The following is a 14,939-nucleotide window of genomic DNA, read 5'->3' as shown; positions in this document are numbered from 1 at the left end:
TGGTTCGTAAGATCTTTAGGTTATCAGTTAAAGGTAGCTACAACTGGGAGAAGCATCTGAGCTGGTGACAAGCAATAATCAAAATGGAAAAAGAGGATAGGCAACATAAATATGAAATTCTACAGCATTTTCAATGAAGGGCAACTGGAAATTAGGAAGTGATTTCAGTCCTCCACTTTCAAGCCATAGCGTCTGGATGAATTCTAAGATAGCTTATTTGATCACATTTTAATAGATTTATTTATGTTCTTATAAAAATACCAGTTCTAAAACAGATTGCAAAGATAAAAGAAAAAAATTGCCCAAATCTATATGAAGTCGTGTCCGGAGGTAAAGTTCTAAAAATAAAACTAGACAAAACAAGAAATGTACCAGTATATCTCCAGTTAAGACACTCCTAAGAAAAGTAATTCGTGAGAGTTTATGGGAGACAGAAAAGTAAGGAAAGGGTGTGGAGCAAAGATTAGAGAATCAAGCAGTGAGCAAAGTAGTCTTGGTGGAGCCAAATGCCTAGGAGATGAGGTAAGTACTTACCCATCTCTGAAAGGTGGACAAGATTTTGAATTGGACAGTTAAGGAACATATGCTGACAATTTAAAGTCTTTTGAGTGATTTCAAACAATGAGACTGTGAAATTCAGGAAAGCCACGAAACATGGAGATAAATTAGTTGTAGTCAGAATGGAAACAAATGTTTGCCTTGGAAAGAGAAGTGTCGATTCTGTACTATGTTTTATATAACAAGCACTGTAATTTACTAATTCAGTTTCACAGCTTTGTTTGTTCCCTGTTTTCAGATGAATCCTAAATTAACCCCAACTATGGTTCCTCAGTTAACTACTGGTGTGACATCTCCATTTGTGTACTAGAAATTTAAATGTCTCTTAAATTCCAGATACATATCTCTTAGGCTTCATCTGACTCTCTTTTACCTATTCTCTACAAACATAGCTAACTAATTACCAAATTCTGACAAAGATTCTACTGTAAATGTTCTCAAATTCATCACTTTGTTTCTTTTCTTACTACCACAATCCAGAATGCTATCATTCCATTCCCATTGATTATATTAGCCTCTTTGCTCATTGGTCCTCCCCTTTCATTTTTCTCCCTCCTTTAAACTACAGTTATCCAGACTGAAGATTCATCTTCCTAAGCACTGCATGTCCTCATGTTAGTCATTTCCACCAGATAAAATCAAAATCTCTTCTGATTAGCACTGAAGGCCTTCCATAATTTGTAACCCTCTGATCTATTTATCCTTCAGAGTCTCATTGTCCTTGATATCCCTTGGCTTCATTTATATACTATTTCAACAAATGTTATCAATAATGTGCTAGACACCACAATATGGCCTGGGTATAAAATAATAACATCATGAATAACAAATAATGACATGGGCCAGATGATAACAAGACCTCGACCAGAGGTGAAAAGACTGCCATGTAAAAATAAAAAATACTCTCAGTGTAGATCCATATTAGGGTGAGCCATGGAAGGCCTCAAGAAAGAGGAGATGACAGAGTTGAGGATAAAGTTTGAGTGGGGGCTCACTGGGTAGGCTTGAGGCAGACATTTTAGGCAGAAGGACCAGAGCGTGCAAGGCCATGGAGGTGTGGAAGAGTCTGGTTGTCTGTGGAACTCTGAGTAGTTTAAAATGGCTGAAACATAGATTAGAAACAGGCTTGGAATGAGATGAGATGGTGGAGGGCTTGTCTTAAGTCAGGGGCACAATTTATATGTGGAAACACGAGGAAAAAGAAGGATGTGGGGTACAGATGAAGAGAAGTTCACAAATGTGATGATGGAGTTGTAAATATTCTCTTCTGATGCTTTTCATTTTCTCAGTGGACTAGGAAGTAAGGTTACCAGCTAAGCTTGAGAATGGGGCAAATGGTGCTGGAGGTTTGAGGTAAAAAGGAGAAGTATGAAGTCATTTTTAAAGAGAGTGGAAAAAACTCCGTAGAGGATGTATTTAAAACAACAACAACAACAACAACAAACTTGTTCTCCTGGAAGTATCAACCCAATTTATTTTTATCTGAGACCTAATACATCATACATACTCCTCTCCAATGCCGCTTCTAATCTGAAAACTCTCACAATATGTCCAGCTATATTAAAGTTTTCCAGTTTTGCCATGAAGATAGCATACAGTTTAGTAAGAATCTGTATCACTAACAGTGTTAAACTGAAGATTCTCAGACTCTTTTGGGAATTTGAGTTAATTAGATCTGGGGTAGGATACCATAATCTGCATATGTAACAACCACTCTCAGGTGATTTTGATAAAAGCCATCCTCCAACCATACTTGGAGGAGCCCCAATATTTAAGACAAAATCTCAAAACCTTTGTGTGGCAACAAAGTCCTTGTTGTTGCCTCCATATCAGGATTTTCCAGAGAAACAGAAACAAGAGCATATCTCTTTCTGTCTCTATTTCCTCCTCCTCCTCTCTCTCTTTCTCTCCTTTTCTCTATCAATAGATGATAGATAATAGATCTATACAAATATATAGATACATAAACATAAGATATATCTATGTACCTAAGGTAGCTTCACACAGTTGTAAAGTTAGCACGGCTGGAAACTCAGGCAGGATTTCTATGTCATACTTCCAAGGCAGACTGTTTTTTTCTTCTGATGAAAATCTCAGTTTTAGCTCTTATGGCCTTCACCTGATTGAATGAGGCCCACCCACTTGCAGAGGGTAATCTCCTTACAGTCAACTGATTAGAAATGTTTATTTCAGCCACAGAATACTTTCATGGCAACATGTAGACTCATGTTTGACCAAACAACCTGGCACCATAGCCTAGCTAAAATTGACATTTAAAATTAGACATTATACTGTCCAGCTTTATCTTTGGTCAATCCATGACAGTTTGCAGCAAGAAAATTGAATTCCTGGCTAGTAAGCTAGCAAGAAAGATGGACACTGCTCTCACCCAATATAGCACTTCATATTTGCCTGTGTTCTCTGGATATAACAAGGACATAATAAAATAGAATTGTGATCATAATTCAAAAATTATGATAAGCTTTGGCATAAAGAACTTATAAGACATTTCTATTTTCCTCTCTTCTTCCTCCCCAACCTGGCAAGGTCTTCACTAGTTGATACTAACTCTGTCACTACCCCATTGGTCATGGGAGACAACTAGATGCTAAGTATAGATAACTTGACATTATCGTATTCCTGAAAAATAATTTCACAGCACAGATCCAAAGAGGTTTAATTGTAAATTTCTTTCCTTCTTTCTCTTCCTCCCCTTCCTTGTTTTTCTTTCTTTCTTTCTTACTTTTTCCCTTCCCTTTCCTTACCTTCCCTTTCCTGTCCTTTCTTCATATATCTTTTGCTACCCCTATGCCTAAATTGAGCCAATAAGGGTGAGCAAGAGTAAAGATTTGGAGTGTCTGTGACTTTTTTTTTTTTTTTTGATATACCTTTTTATATTCATATCCTTTACTTGCAGACCAGTCACAGCTTCCCGTCCATCTTTGCCACTATGGATGATTGCACTGATTGTGTTCGGAGTGTTGGCAATCCTGGGAATAACCATTGGTCTCCTGGTTCATTTTCTGGCAGTAGGTTGGTAAAGAACACATTTTTATTTATTTCAGTTTGTTGTAAACTTTATTTACATTTCTACCAAAGACAAAGAGATAATTGCAAATAATAAATTATCTGTCTTCCTTTATTTTTTTAAAAGTTTATTTTATTTATTTTGAGAGAGAGAGAGCATAAGCAGGGGAAGGGGAGAGAGAGAGAGGGAGAGACAGAATCCCAAGCAGGCTCTGTGCTGTCAGCACAGAGCCCCAACGGGGCTCTATCTCACGAGCCATGAGATCATGACCGAGCCAAATTCAAGAGTCAGACACTTAACCAACTGAGCCACACAGGCACCCCTCTATCTTCCTTTAAAATGGCCATCAGTGACCCAAGATCCCAGAAAGAAGCATTTGCCAAGCTCCCTATTGCAGACATCTTTTGTATATACACAAGTAAAAGAATATATATGATACAGCGACATGAATACACAGATAGACAGTTGATAGGCAGAAAAAGTAATCTACCAAGTTGGTATTAATATGTGTTACCTTGTAATTAAAATACTAAGACAAGAAAGACAAGAAAATCAGCATATGCTTACACTGCTCATTTTTCTCCCAACTTCCCAGTAGTTTGTTAGCAATATTATTCTTTTTATATTCTCAACCTTTATAATACTTCATTTGCAATCATAATTACTAGATGTTTTCTAAAGAATACTATGGGAAGTGATTCTAGGGGTGGGACATAGGGAGTTTGCAGCTTATATTTTGATTCATCATCTCAAACATTCTCTTATGCAATCTGTTATTTTAACTCCATGGAACACTTGTCTTCAGTTTTTAACACAAGAAGCTGGGGTAGCCCTGAGGAAAGCTCCTTAATATACAGACTCTCTGAACTATAATATAGTGATCCTGATGTCTCTCCTTTGTTCATCCCAACTCACCTCCAGAAGGTTGCCTTAACCGGGAGATTAGAGCCCATATAATAAAAATGGCACATTACTATGGATTCACATTTATTTTCACTGCTGTCATTCTGCAGGGTCAAAATAGGACCTTTGGAAATATTCCTTGTCTTTTTTCCAGGCCCTGAAGTCTCATTACAGTAATAACAGAGTCATTGAGAATTTAGAAAAATCCTCAATGAACTCAGCTTGTGAGGAGATGTATCTCTGATATGTATCATTTTTCAGCCTAATTTATATTTCACATTTGGGGGAATATTTGCTTCATAGTTTTTAGCCTGGAGTTGTGTCTTTCTTTTGCTTCCTTGGAAATGAGCCCTTTACCCTTGTCTTTGGGTGTTTTTATAAGTTAGAGGAAGGAGAACATAAAAGAAATGCCTTAACTCTGTCAGATTTAAATAGAAGTGTTCTCATAATTTATGCTTAAAATATTATCGCACTTCAAAACACTGCACAAAACCAAAACCAAAAATGTGTGTATGTTTGTATGTGTGTGTTACATGTAAGTTGTAAGTTTTCTTTATAGAAATAACTTCTAAGTAATCAAGTCATGAAAAAGTCATAAAACAATTTCTTTCTGTCCCTTATCCATCTCAATTCATATTGGCATTTGAACCACTTATAGAAATGGGAATATCAATCATAAGGTGCAGATGTGCCTTATGGATATCTCATCCCTAAGGGTTGTTTTCATTTCATCAGGTACCAACAGATCTCAGTGACTGATTTCACAGTGACCTCAGCATAGTGAGCCATCTCTGTGGCTGAATGCTGTGTGGAATTAAATTAATACTCAATTCCTTGTTTTAGGGTATGGTTTCTTAGTCTTAATGTCTTAGACATTAAATGTTTGGTTTATGCACTGGCTCTTGGAAAAGTGCTCCATGCAGTTGTAATAAAAAGTTTGTATCTTGTCAATTTATTAGTCTACACTGAGGAATATTCATGGCAGCCTAATTATCATAGTAGGTAGAAATATTTAGGAATCTAAATAAAGAACTGAAAGATACACTGTGAACACTGAATTATAAAAAAAGAAAGTTGAATAGTTTAAAGATCTATGTTTTACTACTTATGTTAAAATCTAATAAGCTACCATTGCAAAGTTCGGTCTCTATAGTAAAAGATCCATGATCCCCAGACAAACTAACTATAATTAGCAATGTTGGTTCACAAATTATTATTCATAAACAACCCATTTTCAGCATTTTGTTTAGACATTTCTGGCTTCTTTTTTTATCACAATTCTCACTGTAAAATATTTTCACCACTTATAATAGAAAGTCATATTTCATTTTGATTATGGTGCTTTCCTTCTCTGCATTTGTATAGAACCTGCAATTAGATGATTAATGTTTTTCATTATATCCTTATTAGTACCTTGTGTAATGATTTCAACCATATTGAGCCTGTCACTTCCATCACATAGTCTTCAAAAGCAATGATCATATTGCACAATAGTATTAATATTTATTCAATGCTTACTATACGCTAGGTATTGTTATATAGCATCTAGAATATTTCTAAGTGCTTAGTATCTATCACATATTAGAGGTAAGATATATCACATGTCTTACCTCTAATAGGTATCTTAGTATCTATGAGAATTTAAGGAAATAAAATGGATTAGGTGTAGTCTTTGTACTCAAATCGAATTTTTGTTGATTCTTGGCTTTTAGTATCCATATGATATTAGTCAAGTTACTGAATATCTCAACACCACATTTTTCCAGAAAAAAAAGGGGTATACTTCATATGTTCTTTTATAAAGTATCTTCTCATGGTACATAATAAATGGTAACTATTTTTACTCATAGTTTAATAATTATATGACAGAAATCTCACTTACAGTATATAGTTCTATCTGTCTCAATCAAGATATTACTCTTCTTGCTGACTTTTGTCTATATGTATATATGCTGCATTATTGGTCCCGTAAACACTTTTCACAATGCCCAGGATATCTAACCGGCTGTGCCAGAAAGATTCACAGGCTTTATCAATGTCTAATATGAGCACAATATTTACTAGTTGATATTACTATGTAATTTGTATCTGCATTTGAAATCCATTTCACCTAAATAATTCTTGGATGATGTTTTTATCTCACAGAAAACACAACTTACTATTATCAAGGTAGCTTTGAAGTGCTGGATATCCCATACAACAGAAATTATCAAAGAGAGACATCACCAGAAAATAACTATCTTAGCAAAATTCTTGAGACTAAGGTAAACTGGTATTTTCCTATATTTATTTCATTGTTAGTTCTCTGAAATACAAATATATTATTGGAATATGACGTTTGATTCTGTTCTCTTTAACAGATGGTTGATGCATTTCAAAGTTCTAGCATTTACAGACAATATATCAATTCTCAAGTCATCACACTGGTGTAAGTAACTAATAATAGCAGTTAGAAAAGAGATCAACTCATTCATACATACATATTTCAAGCACCTCTGTGAAATGTCACAGTCATTAGCCAATAAGTTACTAATACAGTATTATCGTAAGTTAAATGCCAGACTAATTGTTCAATATAAAACCAAAGCAAAGATGGGGCTATCTAGTTTTGTCCACTAGATCTATTGAGAATGTGTTATTCATATAATGCGTTAAATTATAGTTGCCTCATCACTCAAGCTTCTTAAGTTTTTATGTCTAGCAAATAGTAGGTGATCCCTTAGACCAATGTTTGATAGTCTAAAATTTTTATTTAGTAGTTGTGTAAATACAGACCCTGTTTTCTCATGTCTTTCTTTTTCCTTTTTTGGTCTTATGTAAATCTATTTAATGACTCATGTCCTTCTACTTGCAAATCAGCCAGACACCTTGTGGAACTACCCTAGAGTTCTTTTAGGGTAGAAAAGAGCATATCTACATCAGGCTTTGATGTCAAGGAAGTCCTTGTAGTCACCATAACAAGAAGTAAAATAGCTATCGTATGTGGGTTTAGAGTAGCAGGTAATAGCAGAGGGAGGCCTAGAACAGAAGTTAGGCAACTTGATCCCAGTCTTTACCACTTAGTAATCCCAGAGTCATTAAATCACTTTGACTCTATTTACCTCTCTGTGAAATACTGTCATAGCACCTTCGCTGCCTCTCTCATGTAAATGCACTTAGGGTCAAAGAAGGTAATGTGTATGGAAAGATTTGTAAATAAACACATTTCCAGTGAAGGCAATTATTGCTTTTACCTTCATCAGTGTCACCAGCTATGCCTGCTCCTGGAATTCATGGGACTCCTGGAATTGCAGAACACATCAAGATCTCCACTACAATTAACCTTGAGAGATGATTTTAGTATTGGAAAGAGATGGGAGCTAAAATTGAAGGGCCCAGGTATCTTTCAGAGAAGTCTGCAACCACTGCAATCACTTCCAAAGGAAGCGATGGAGAGGCTACAGGACAGACGTTTTCATTTTGACACCCCTTTCTATGATAATCAAACCTGCATGAGCTGAGTGCTTCCTAGCACTGATTACTGATTTATATGCCAAAAGGTTAATCATCTGTCAGGGAGAGCCAAAGCATAAAAATGCCACTTTGGACACTATCCTCAAAGCTGTTTGACAATTCCTACATGTCCACCCGTCACCTTCTTGGGTTGCTTACCCCTATCTGAATTCCAAACAAATCTTCCCTGAATGCCATGGTCAGGTTCATCTTCCTCAAGCACAGTTTTATTCAACAACTTCTCTTTACTTCTATCTCTTGGCTCACATTAAAAGTCCTCCTCCATCTGAGCCCAATCTCTTAGACACTGCTGTCTCTGTGACCTGGCACAGGGAGACAAAACAGTGTAAAGACTCTGGGTTATAGAGTCAGTTGTACTGAATCTGATTTGAGTTTAGTAGCTGTATAATCTTGAGCCTATTAGGTAACCTGTCAGAGCCTCCGTTTTTCCTTGTCTACAAAATGAAGACAATGACACCCATGCTGCAGGCTTGTGAAGTCTAAGTGTGACAATAAATGTGAAAATAAGTACCTAGAACACAGCAGATCCCCAGTAAATGCAAATTAATTATCGCTATCCAGTTATTCTGGAGTGTTACTCTTCTTCTCTACCTGATGAAATTGTCTGCTTGATGTTGAAGTAGTGATAAAAACACTTTAAAACCCAGTGTGTATGCCACCTCTTTCATGAAAATTTCTCTAATTCTTTAAATAAAAAATAACTTATCCTTCCTCTATTTGCAGATAAGACAAAATAAATATTATCCCTTCTGCCTCATTTATTGTAGTCATTTGTATACATGTCTGATTTCCTAGAAATCTGGAAATTCTTGGAGGGTAGGAGCCATGTCTTAGTCATGCTTGCATCACCGACTAGCACCCATTCCAGTCACTTGTCTATAGCAGTTGCCCAATAAATGATTGATGAATACATGAATAAGCGAGCCCAGTTCTCACATGATATTTCCACCCTGTGCCGCAGGCCTTTCCTACTTTTCAGATTTGTAGAACTACTTGTCCTCTAAGATGAATGCTGTAGCTGCTTGCATACTGTCACCAGGTAAATGTAGGCAGATGGATGATCCTGTGATTAACCAAAAGTGAAGGTACTGCACAAACCCATAAAAAGACAGAAGATATAAAAATATGAAAGATCAGGGAATGAGGAAGGAAATGCTATTTTCTTAGCAACATAAGAAATATGCTTATCTTGTTGAAACATACTTATCTTGCTTCCAGTCCTCATAACAACAGTCTAACTGCACATATATGGCTGATATTCAAGGCTCCCAGATCAATGAAGGAAAACACCAGAAGAAGAATTGAAAGTGTCTTACATCAGATGCTGAGAAACCATGCAGGCTCTCTGACTACAGATCCTAATTCTCTTAGGCTCAAGGGTAAGCTTATGAATTAAATAGAAGCAGTGTTATTTCATCTTTTTATTTCTAACATATATCACAAGTACCAGGAACAAAGCTGATCCTGAATTTTTTAAATGAATAGGCCATTATTTTATTTCAGAGCAATAATTTGTATTCTTCGTTACTAAAAACATTATAATCAAATCATAATAATACCACACTTTAAAGCACTTCTGGGAGAAAAGCTGCTTCTGATTATAAAGCAAATAGTAAGACTTCGAACAGTCCTTATAAGTAACAGTGTGTCTTGTATATATTTTCATGATCTCCTATAAACTTCAAAAATATCAAACAATCTGCCATTACAAGACAGGTCAGTTTTTAAGTTATTTTTGTCTACTGACAGGAATCAGTTTCACTTGTGGGTCTTTTTGATCTTCTAAGAAAAGATACTGACCGTTTTCCACCTTAGATGATAAAGATTATATTCCAATTAAATAAAAATGAAGTCTCTCATTTGGAGCTATGGAGGTGGTATTTCCATATCATACATTTGCATATAGTAAAAGAACAATTCAAATAAACCAATATTCTCTCCTTTCTACTAACATTTTCTCCTGAGATTCAAAATTATTTCTGACCTCCTCTCTGCTGAACCTAGCTAGCATCTTACTCCATTGGCTCCAAGGTCAATGGCTTATGCTAGGTATTATATTTACCATGAGCTTTTTGTTCTATTTCAGAAATCAGTAAGGTTGATGCTGAAAAGATTATCAACAACCGTAAGTTCAGATTTTCTTAATTAAATGTGTGAGATGATCTAAGACATAACAGTCAAGATTTGTTACTGTTGGCTAGTTACAATTCTAACTAGGTACCTTACATACAACTCATTTAATCCTCACAACAATCCTAAAGATAGATATTATTTATTATCATTCCATGTTAGAGTTGGGGAAACTGAAGCACAAAGAAGTGAAATAATTTGCCTAAATTCAACCAGCTTGTGAATGGTGTGGTCAGAATTCAAACCAGGGAGTCTGGTTGCAGAGCCCATGGACTTAACTGTGACTTTATCTGCCTCCCAGAGCTCTCATATTCTCCAGGTGCTGAGGTATCTTGGAGATACTGTGCTGGGTATGGAGGTGATCTAGGGGTTGCTAGTGATTCCTTTGCAGATTACATCCTGTTCTCTTCAGTGCAAGATATTGTCAGATAGAACCATACAACAATAACTCAGCTCAGTTTCTGCTTTATAATCAAACAAGTGTCTTCCTACTCTCAATGGAACAAAACTGACTCTGACAGGCTGTGGGACACGAGCAAGGATGTCAGCTACGTATGATAGAATCAAAGGAGGTTCCAATGCTCAGAAGGGAGAATGGCCTTGGCAAGCAACTCTCAAAAAGAATGGCCGACACTACTGCGGGGCATCTTTGATCAGTGAAAGACACCTGGTGACTGCAGCTCACTGCTTTCAAAAGTAAGTTCATCATGTTGCTCAAGGATAGGGAGACCAAAGACTGGAACTGGGCCAGTTCACACTTGTTAGCTCAGTTAATTATCAATAGCTCTCTTCTCAAGTGTCCTGGTTTGGAAAACAAATTATATGGGAAGCCAATCTAAGATTTTCCTGCATTACCTGTAAGAATGGGAAGAGTCATTCATTCTTGATATGGCATTTTTTTCTCACATGATTCTTATCTCTCATCACTTTATACTGCAGACATCCTTAACTACTCATAGTTGCTAAAACACATCATCCTGTTTCATAGCTTCCTCACCTTCTGCACATACCATCCCCTTCTCATTTTTTAGGCAACTCTGACCCAGCTCTATGGTCTCATCCAAAATGCTACTTTCCTTAAGAAATATCTGAGTACTACTTGGCAATGAGAAAGAATGATATATGGCCTTTTGTGGCAACACGGATGGAACTGGAGAGTGTTATGCTAAGTGAAATAAGTCATACAGAGAAAGAGAGATACCATATGTTTTCACTCTTATGTGGATCCTGAGAAACTTAAGAGTAGACCATGGGGGAGGGGAAGGGGAAAAAAAGATAGGGAGGGAGCCAAACCGTAAGAGACTCTTAAAAACTTGGGAGGGAGGGGAAAATGGGTGATGGGCATTGAGGAGGGCACCTGTTGGGATGAGCACTGGGTGTTGTATGGAAACCAATTTGACAATAATTTTCATATAAAAAAAAGAAATATCTGTTCCCTAGAGCATGCAGATTTAAGTCCACCTGTTTTCTTGTCCCACTAATTATACACAAATCACTTAAGCAATTAGAACTGTCTGTGTTTATGCCCATCCTTCGTTATATTTAAGTTTCTGGAAGGCATGGCTATTAATTTTTATTTCTATATCCCCACTGCTTTACACAGTATATGGTATAGGGAGGGACTCAAACAGTTTTTTAATTTATGAAAAAAATCAGATTGTATCACTGCTAATGAGCTATGGCACAAGGGAATATTAATGTCATTAAAAAGTACAGTAGATGAAGGCCATGTTTCTACTATTTTGAAATAAATACAAAATATATAATTTTTGCTCTTTCAGGACAAACAATCCAAAAAACTATACTGTCAGCTTTGGCACCAGAGTAAATCCCCCCTATATGCAACATCATATTCAACAAATTATAGTTCATGAAGACTACATCCCGGGTGAACATCATGATGATATTGCAATTATACAGCTCACCAAAAAAGTCTTATTCAAGAATGATGTACATCGAGTTTGTCTTCCTGAAGCCACACAGGTTTTTCCACCAGGTGAAGGAGTTGTTGTTACAGGATGGGGAGCACTTTCATATAATGGTAAGTCCAGTGAAAATTTAACAGTGTGTCAGTACAAAAGCACGAAAAATGGTGGGCTAGGCACAGAGTCAAAGGCATCATTTACTTCAGGATGCGTACTTCTCCCAGGCAATATCTCAGGAAATGATGGGTATGGACTTATGGCTTTGCAAATTGCCTTGGTGTGGAATGTTCTGTGGAGACCAATTGATTGTAGAAATTCCCTAACCTGGAGAAACTAACTGAGAAAGTTCTGGTTCAAAGATATAAGAAGAAAGATAAGGACATAGAAAGGCAGTATTTAAAAGATTTCAAATGATTCTTTGAAGATGTCCTTTCCATTGGTTCAGGTGAGGGAAATGAGTAGGCAAGAGTCAAATACAGGTTTTATGCACAGAGGACAAAGCAAGTTTTCCATCCTGCTCTGTTTTAGAACAGGTCTTTTACTAATTTGTATACTTCCTTTAGGTAAATACCCAGAGGTACTTCAGAAAGCATCTGTGAAGATTATTGACACGAATACCTGTAATGCTCAGGAAGGATATTATGGTATGGTATTGGACACAATGCTATGCGCTGGGTACTTGGAAGGAAATATCGATGCCTGCCAGGTAAGTCTGGACACTAGTCACATTGACCATCAGTTACAAATAACTGCTATTATTTTATGAATGTCATCAATACAAAGACAATTTCTATGCTTCAGTTAATTTGCATTTTGACAATCCTGTTAAACTCTTCCAGCTAAAGTAATTCTCCACTACATGAAATATATGTTTATAAGTGTTTAACAAACACTTAAGTTGGACTTACTCTGAGCCCAGCACGGATTGCAGTTTTTTACAAATAATTCATTTAATCCTCATACAACATTGTGATGTGGGTACTATCATTATCACTTTATAGATGAGAAAACCGAGGCAGAGGAAGGTAAAGTGATTGGCACAAGATCACACAGGTAGTAACTGGGAGAGCTGGCATATAAACCAAAGTAGTCTAGGATCACAGTCCATAATCTTAATCACATTTCAATAAAAGATCAGTCTCAGAAAATTTTAATCTACTTCCAGCCTATTTCTCTTTCCTTCTTAGCCTCCTCATGGCTAGGGTTCTGGCTACTTTTCTCAGATATAAAGCCCTGTTTTCTAAGTACATCTATAATATTTGCTTCCCAAAAGCTTTCTCTTAGAACTAGCTAACTAGTTTCTCATAGAACTAGATAACTTATCAGCTCATGCCTGCAAGGTTCAGGTCAACACCAAAGAGTCCCAGAGAATATAATCTGGCCAAAAGTGAGGTTAAGGGTGATGCAGGGATTTACACCATACATTTTCCTATGGTCTGTATGAAGGATGAGTCACAAACTTTATCTGGGCTTATCACTTAGTGTAAGTAAAGTATCTGGAAGTTAATTCTCATAATGATAAATATTATTTGTCTTATTTAGGGTGATTCTGGAGGACCACTAGTTCATCCTAATTCTCGAAATATTTGGTACCTTGTTGGAATAGTGAGCTGGGGAGAAGAATGTGGTAAAATCAATAAGCCAGGTGTCTACATGCGAGTGACTGCCTACCGCAACTGGATTGCCTCCAAGACTGGTATCTAAGAGAAAAGCATCTTGTAGCAACTATCTGAAGTCATTTTCACCTAAGGTTACTCCCAACCTTAGTTAACATGCATTTTAAATTAGTGTGTACAGTGGCTGTTTTGAAAGAACTGTGGTCCTGAGGGAGTATTTATGAACTTTAATTTTAAGGAACTTACAAAACAACAAATCTAATGTTTAGTCCAGAAAGGCCTAAGCAAAGAAAATGCTCCTATCAAAAAAAGGACTATTCCTATTTTACTATTTCATGAACCCACATCATGGCTATCTCACCATAGAATAAAGCTCTTGGTTTTAGTCATTCAGACTTTTTTCAATTATGAATATATATCCTCCCAACTCAGTGGCAGCGCTGTGAGAAAGTGGAACCAACCCTTTCTGAGGGCTGGGTTGGAACATGCTCTATCTGCCTTCATGTCGTAGCTTTTGAGGAAAGGGTATGGTTGTGAACTGACTCTGGTCAGAATTTAGGCACTGACTTAGAGTCTCTCATTTGAACAGGGGTCTTGATCAGCTCTTAAAATCACTGGGAAATAACTTCACTGTCAGTAAAACTAGGCAAAATACATTTTAGACCTATAGAGACCATGTACACTAATTCTTCAGTGTTGATACAGGTTTTTGTGGAAATTCCTCACTTGAAACACATATAAAAATAAGTAGCTATGAACCATGAAATGTACAATGTATTTTAATAAAAACAAATTTAAAATCAGACTATCTTTGCTCAATGACAAATTCTTTCTTTCTCTCTTTCTCTCTCTCTTTCTTTCTTTCGTGTGTGTGTTTTTCTTTGGTTTGGTTTTATTCTTTCAAAAAAAATTTTTTTTTAAGTTTACATATTGTTGACAGAGACAGAGTGCAACCACGAGCTGGGGAGTGGCAGAGAGAGAGGGAGACACAGAATCCGAAGTAGGATCCAGGCTCCAAGCTGTCAGCACAGAGCCTGATGTGGGGCTCAAACTCATGAACTGTGAGATCATGACCTAGGCTGAAGTCAGATGCTTAACTGACTGAGCCACACAGATGCCTCTTGTTTGGTTTTATTCTTAAAAAGGTCTTTTGTAGGTGGCTTTTCTTCTTTCTCTGTTATTATTTTCACTTGGTCCTTGGCTTGGGAAAAAAGCTATACAGTAGTTTAAAAGCTACCTCCAGGCTGCAGGGAGAGGCTCAGGCAG

The 14,939-nt window shown here is 36.7% G+C and overlaps 1 protein-coding gene across 1 annotated transcript; it reads left to right on the top strand.

Annotated features, from left to right (window-relative positions):
* The first annotated feature begins 517 nt into the window (after positions 1–517).
* Positions 518–13,761, top strand: LOC125922360 (transmembrane protease serine 11B-like protein). Its single transcript, XM_049630024.1, has 10 exons — positions 518–522; positions 3,476–3,591; positions 6,635–6,753; positions 6,850–6,917; positions 9,221–9,381; positions 10,089–10,127; positions 10,654–10,828; positions 11,914–12,173; positions 12,621–12,763; positions 13,600–13,761. The coding sequence occupies exons 1-10, from the start codon at positions 518–520 to the stop codon at positions 13,759–13,761; spliced, it is 1,248 nt and encodes a 415-aa protein (XP_049485981.1).
* Positions 13,762–14,939: the final 1,178 nt, after the last annotated feature.

This window comes from Panthera uncia, chromosome B1 (assembly GCF_023721935.1).
Source record: "Panthera uncia isolate 11264 chromosome B1, Puncia_PCG_1.0, whole genome shotgun sequence".
Classification (NCBI taxonomy): Eukaryota; Metazoa; Chordata; class Mammalia; order Carnivora; family Felidae; genus Panthera; species Panthera uncia.
The sequence above is the reverse complement of the archived record's forward strand: the minus strand, read 5'-3'. Positions and strand labels throughout refer to the sequence as shown.

Coding starts and splice junctions, on each gene's coding strand:
- LOC125922360 (XM_049630024.1), top strand. Junction 9,382..10,088: donor TAATTCTCTTAGGCTCAAGG/GTAAGCTTATGA, acceptor GTTCTATTTCAG/AAATCAGTAAGGTTGATGCT. Junction 12,764..13,599: donor GAAATATCGATGCCTGCCAG/GTAAGTCTGGAC, acceptor TGTCTTATTTAG/GGTGATTCTGGAGGACCACT.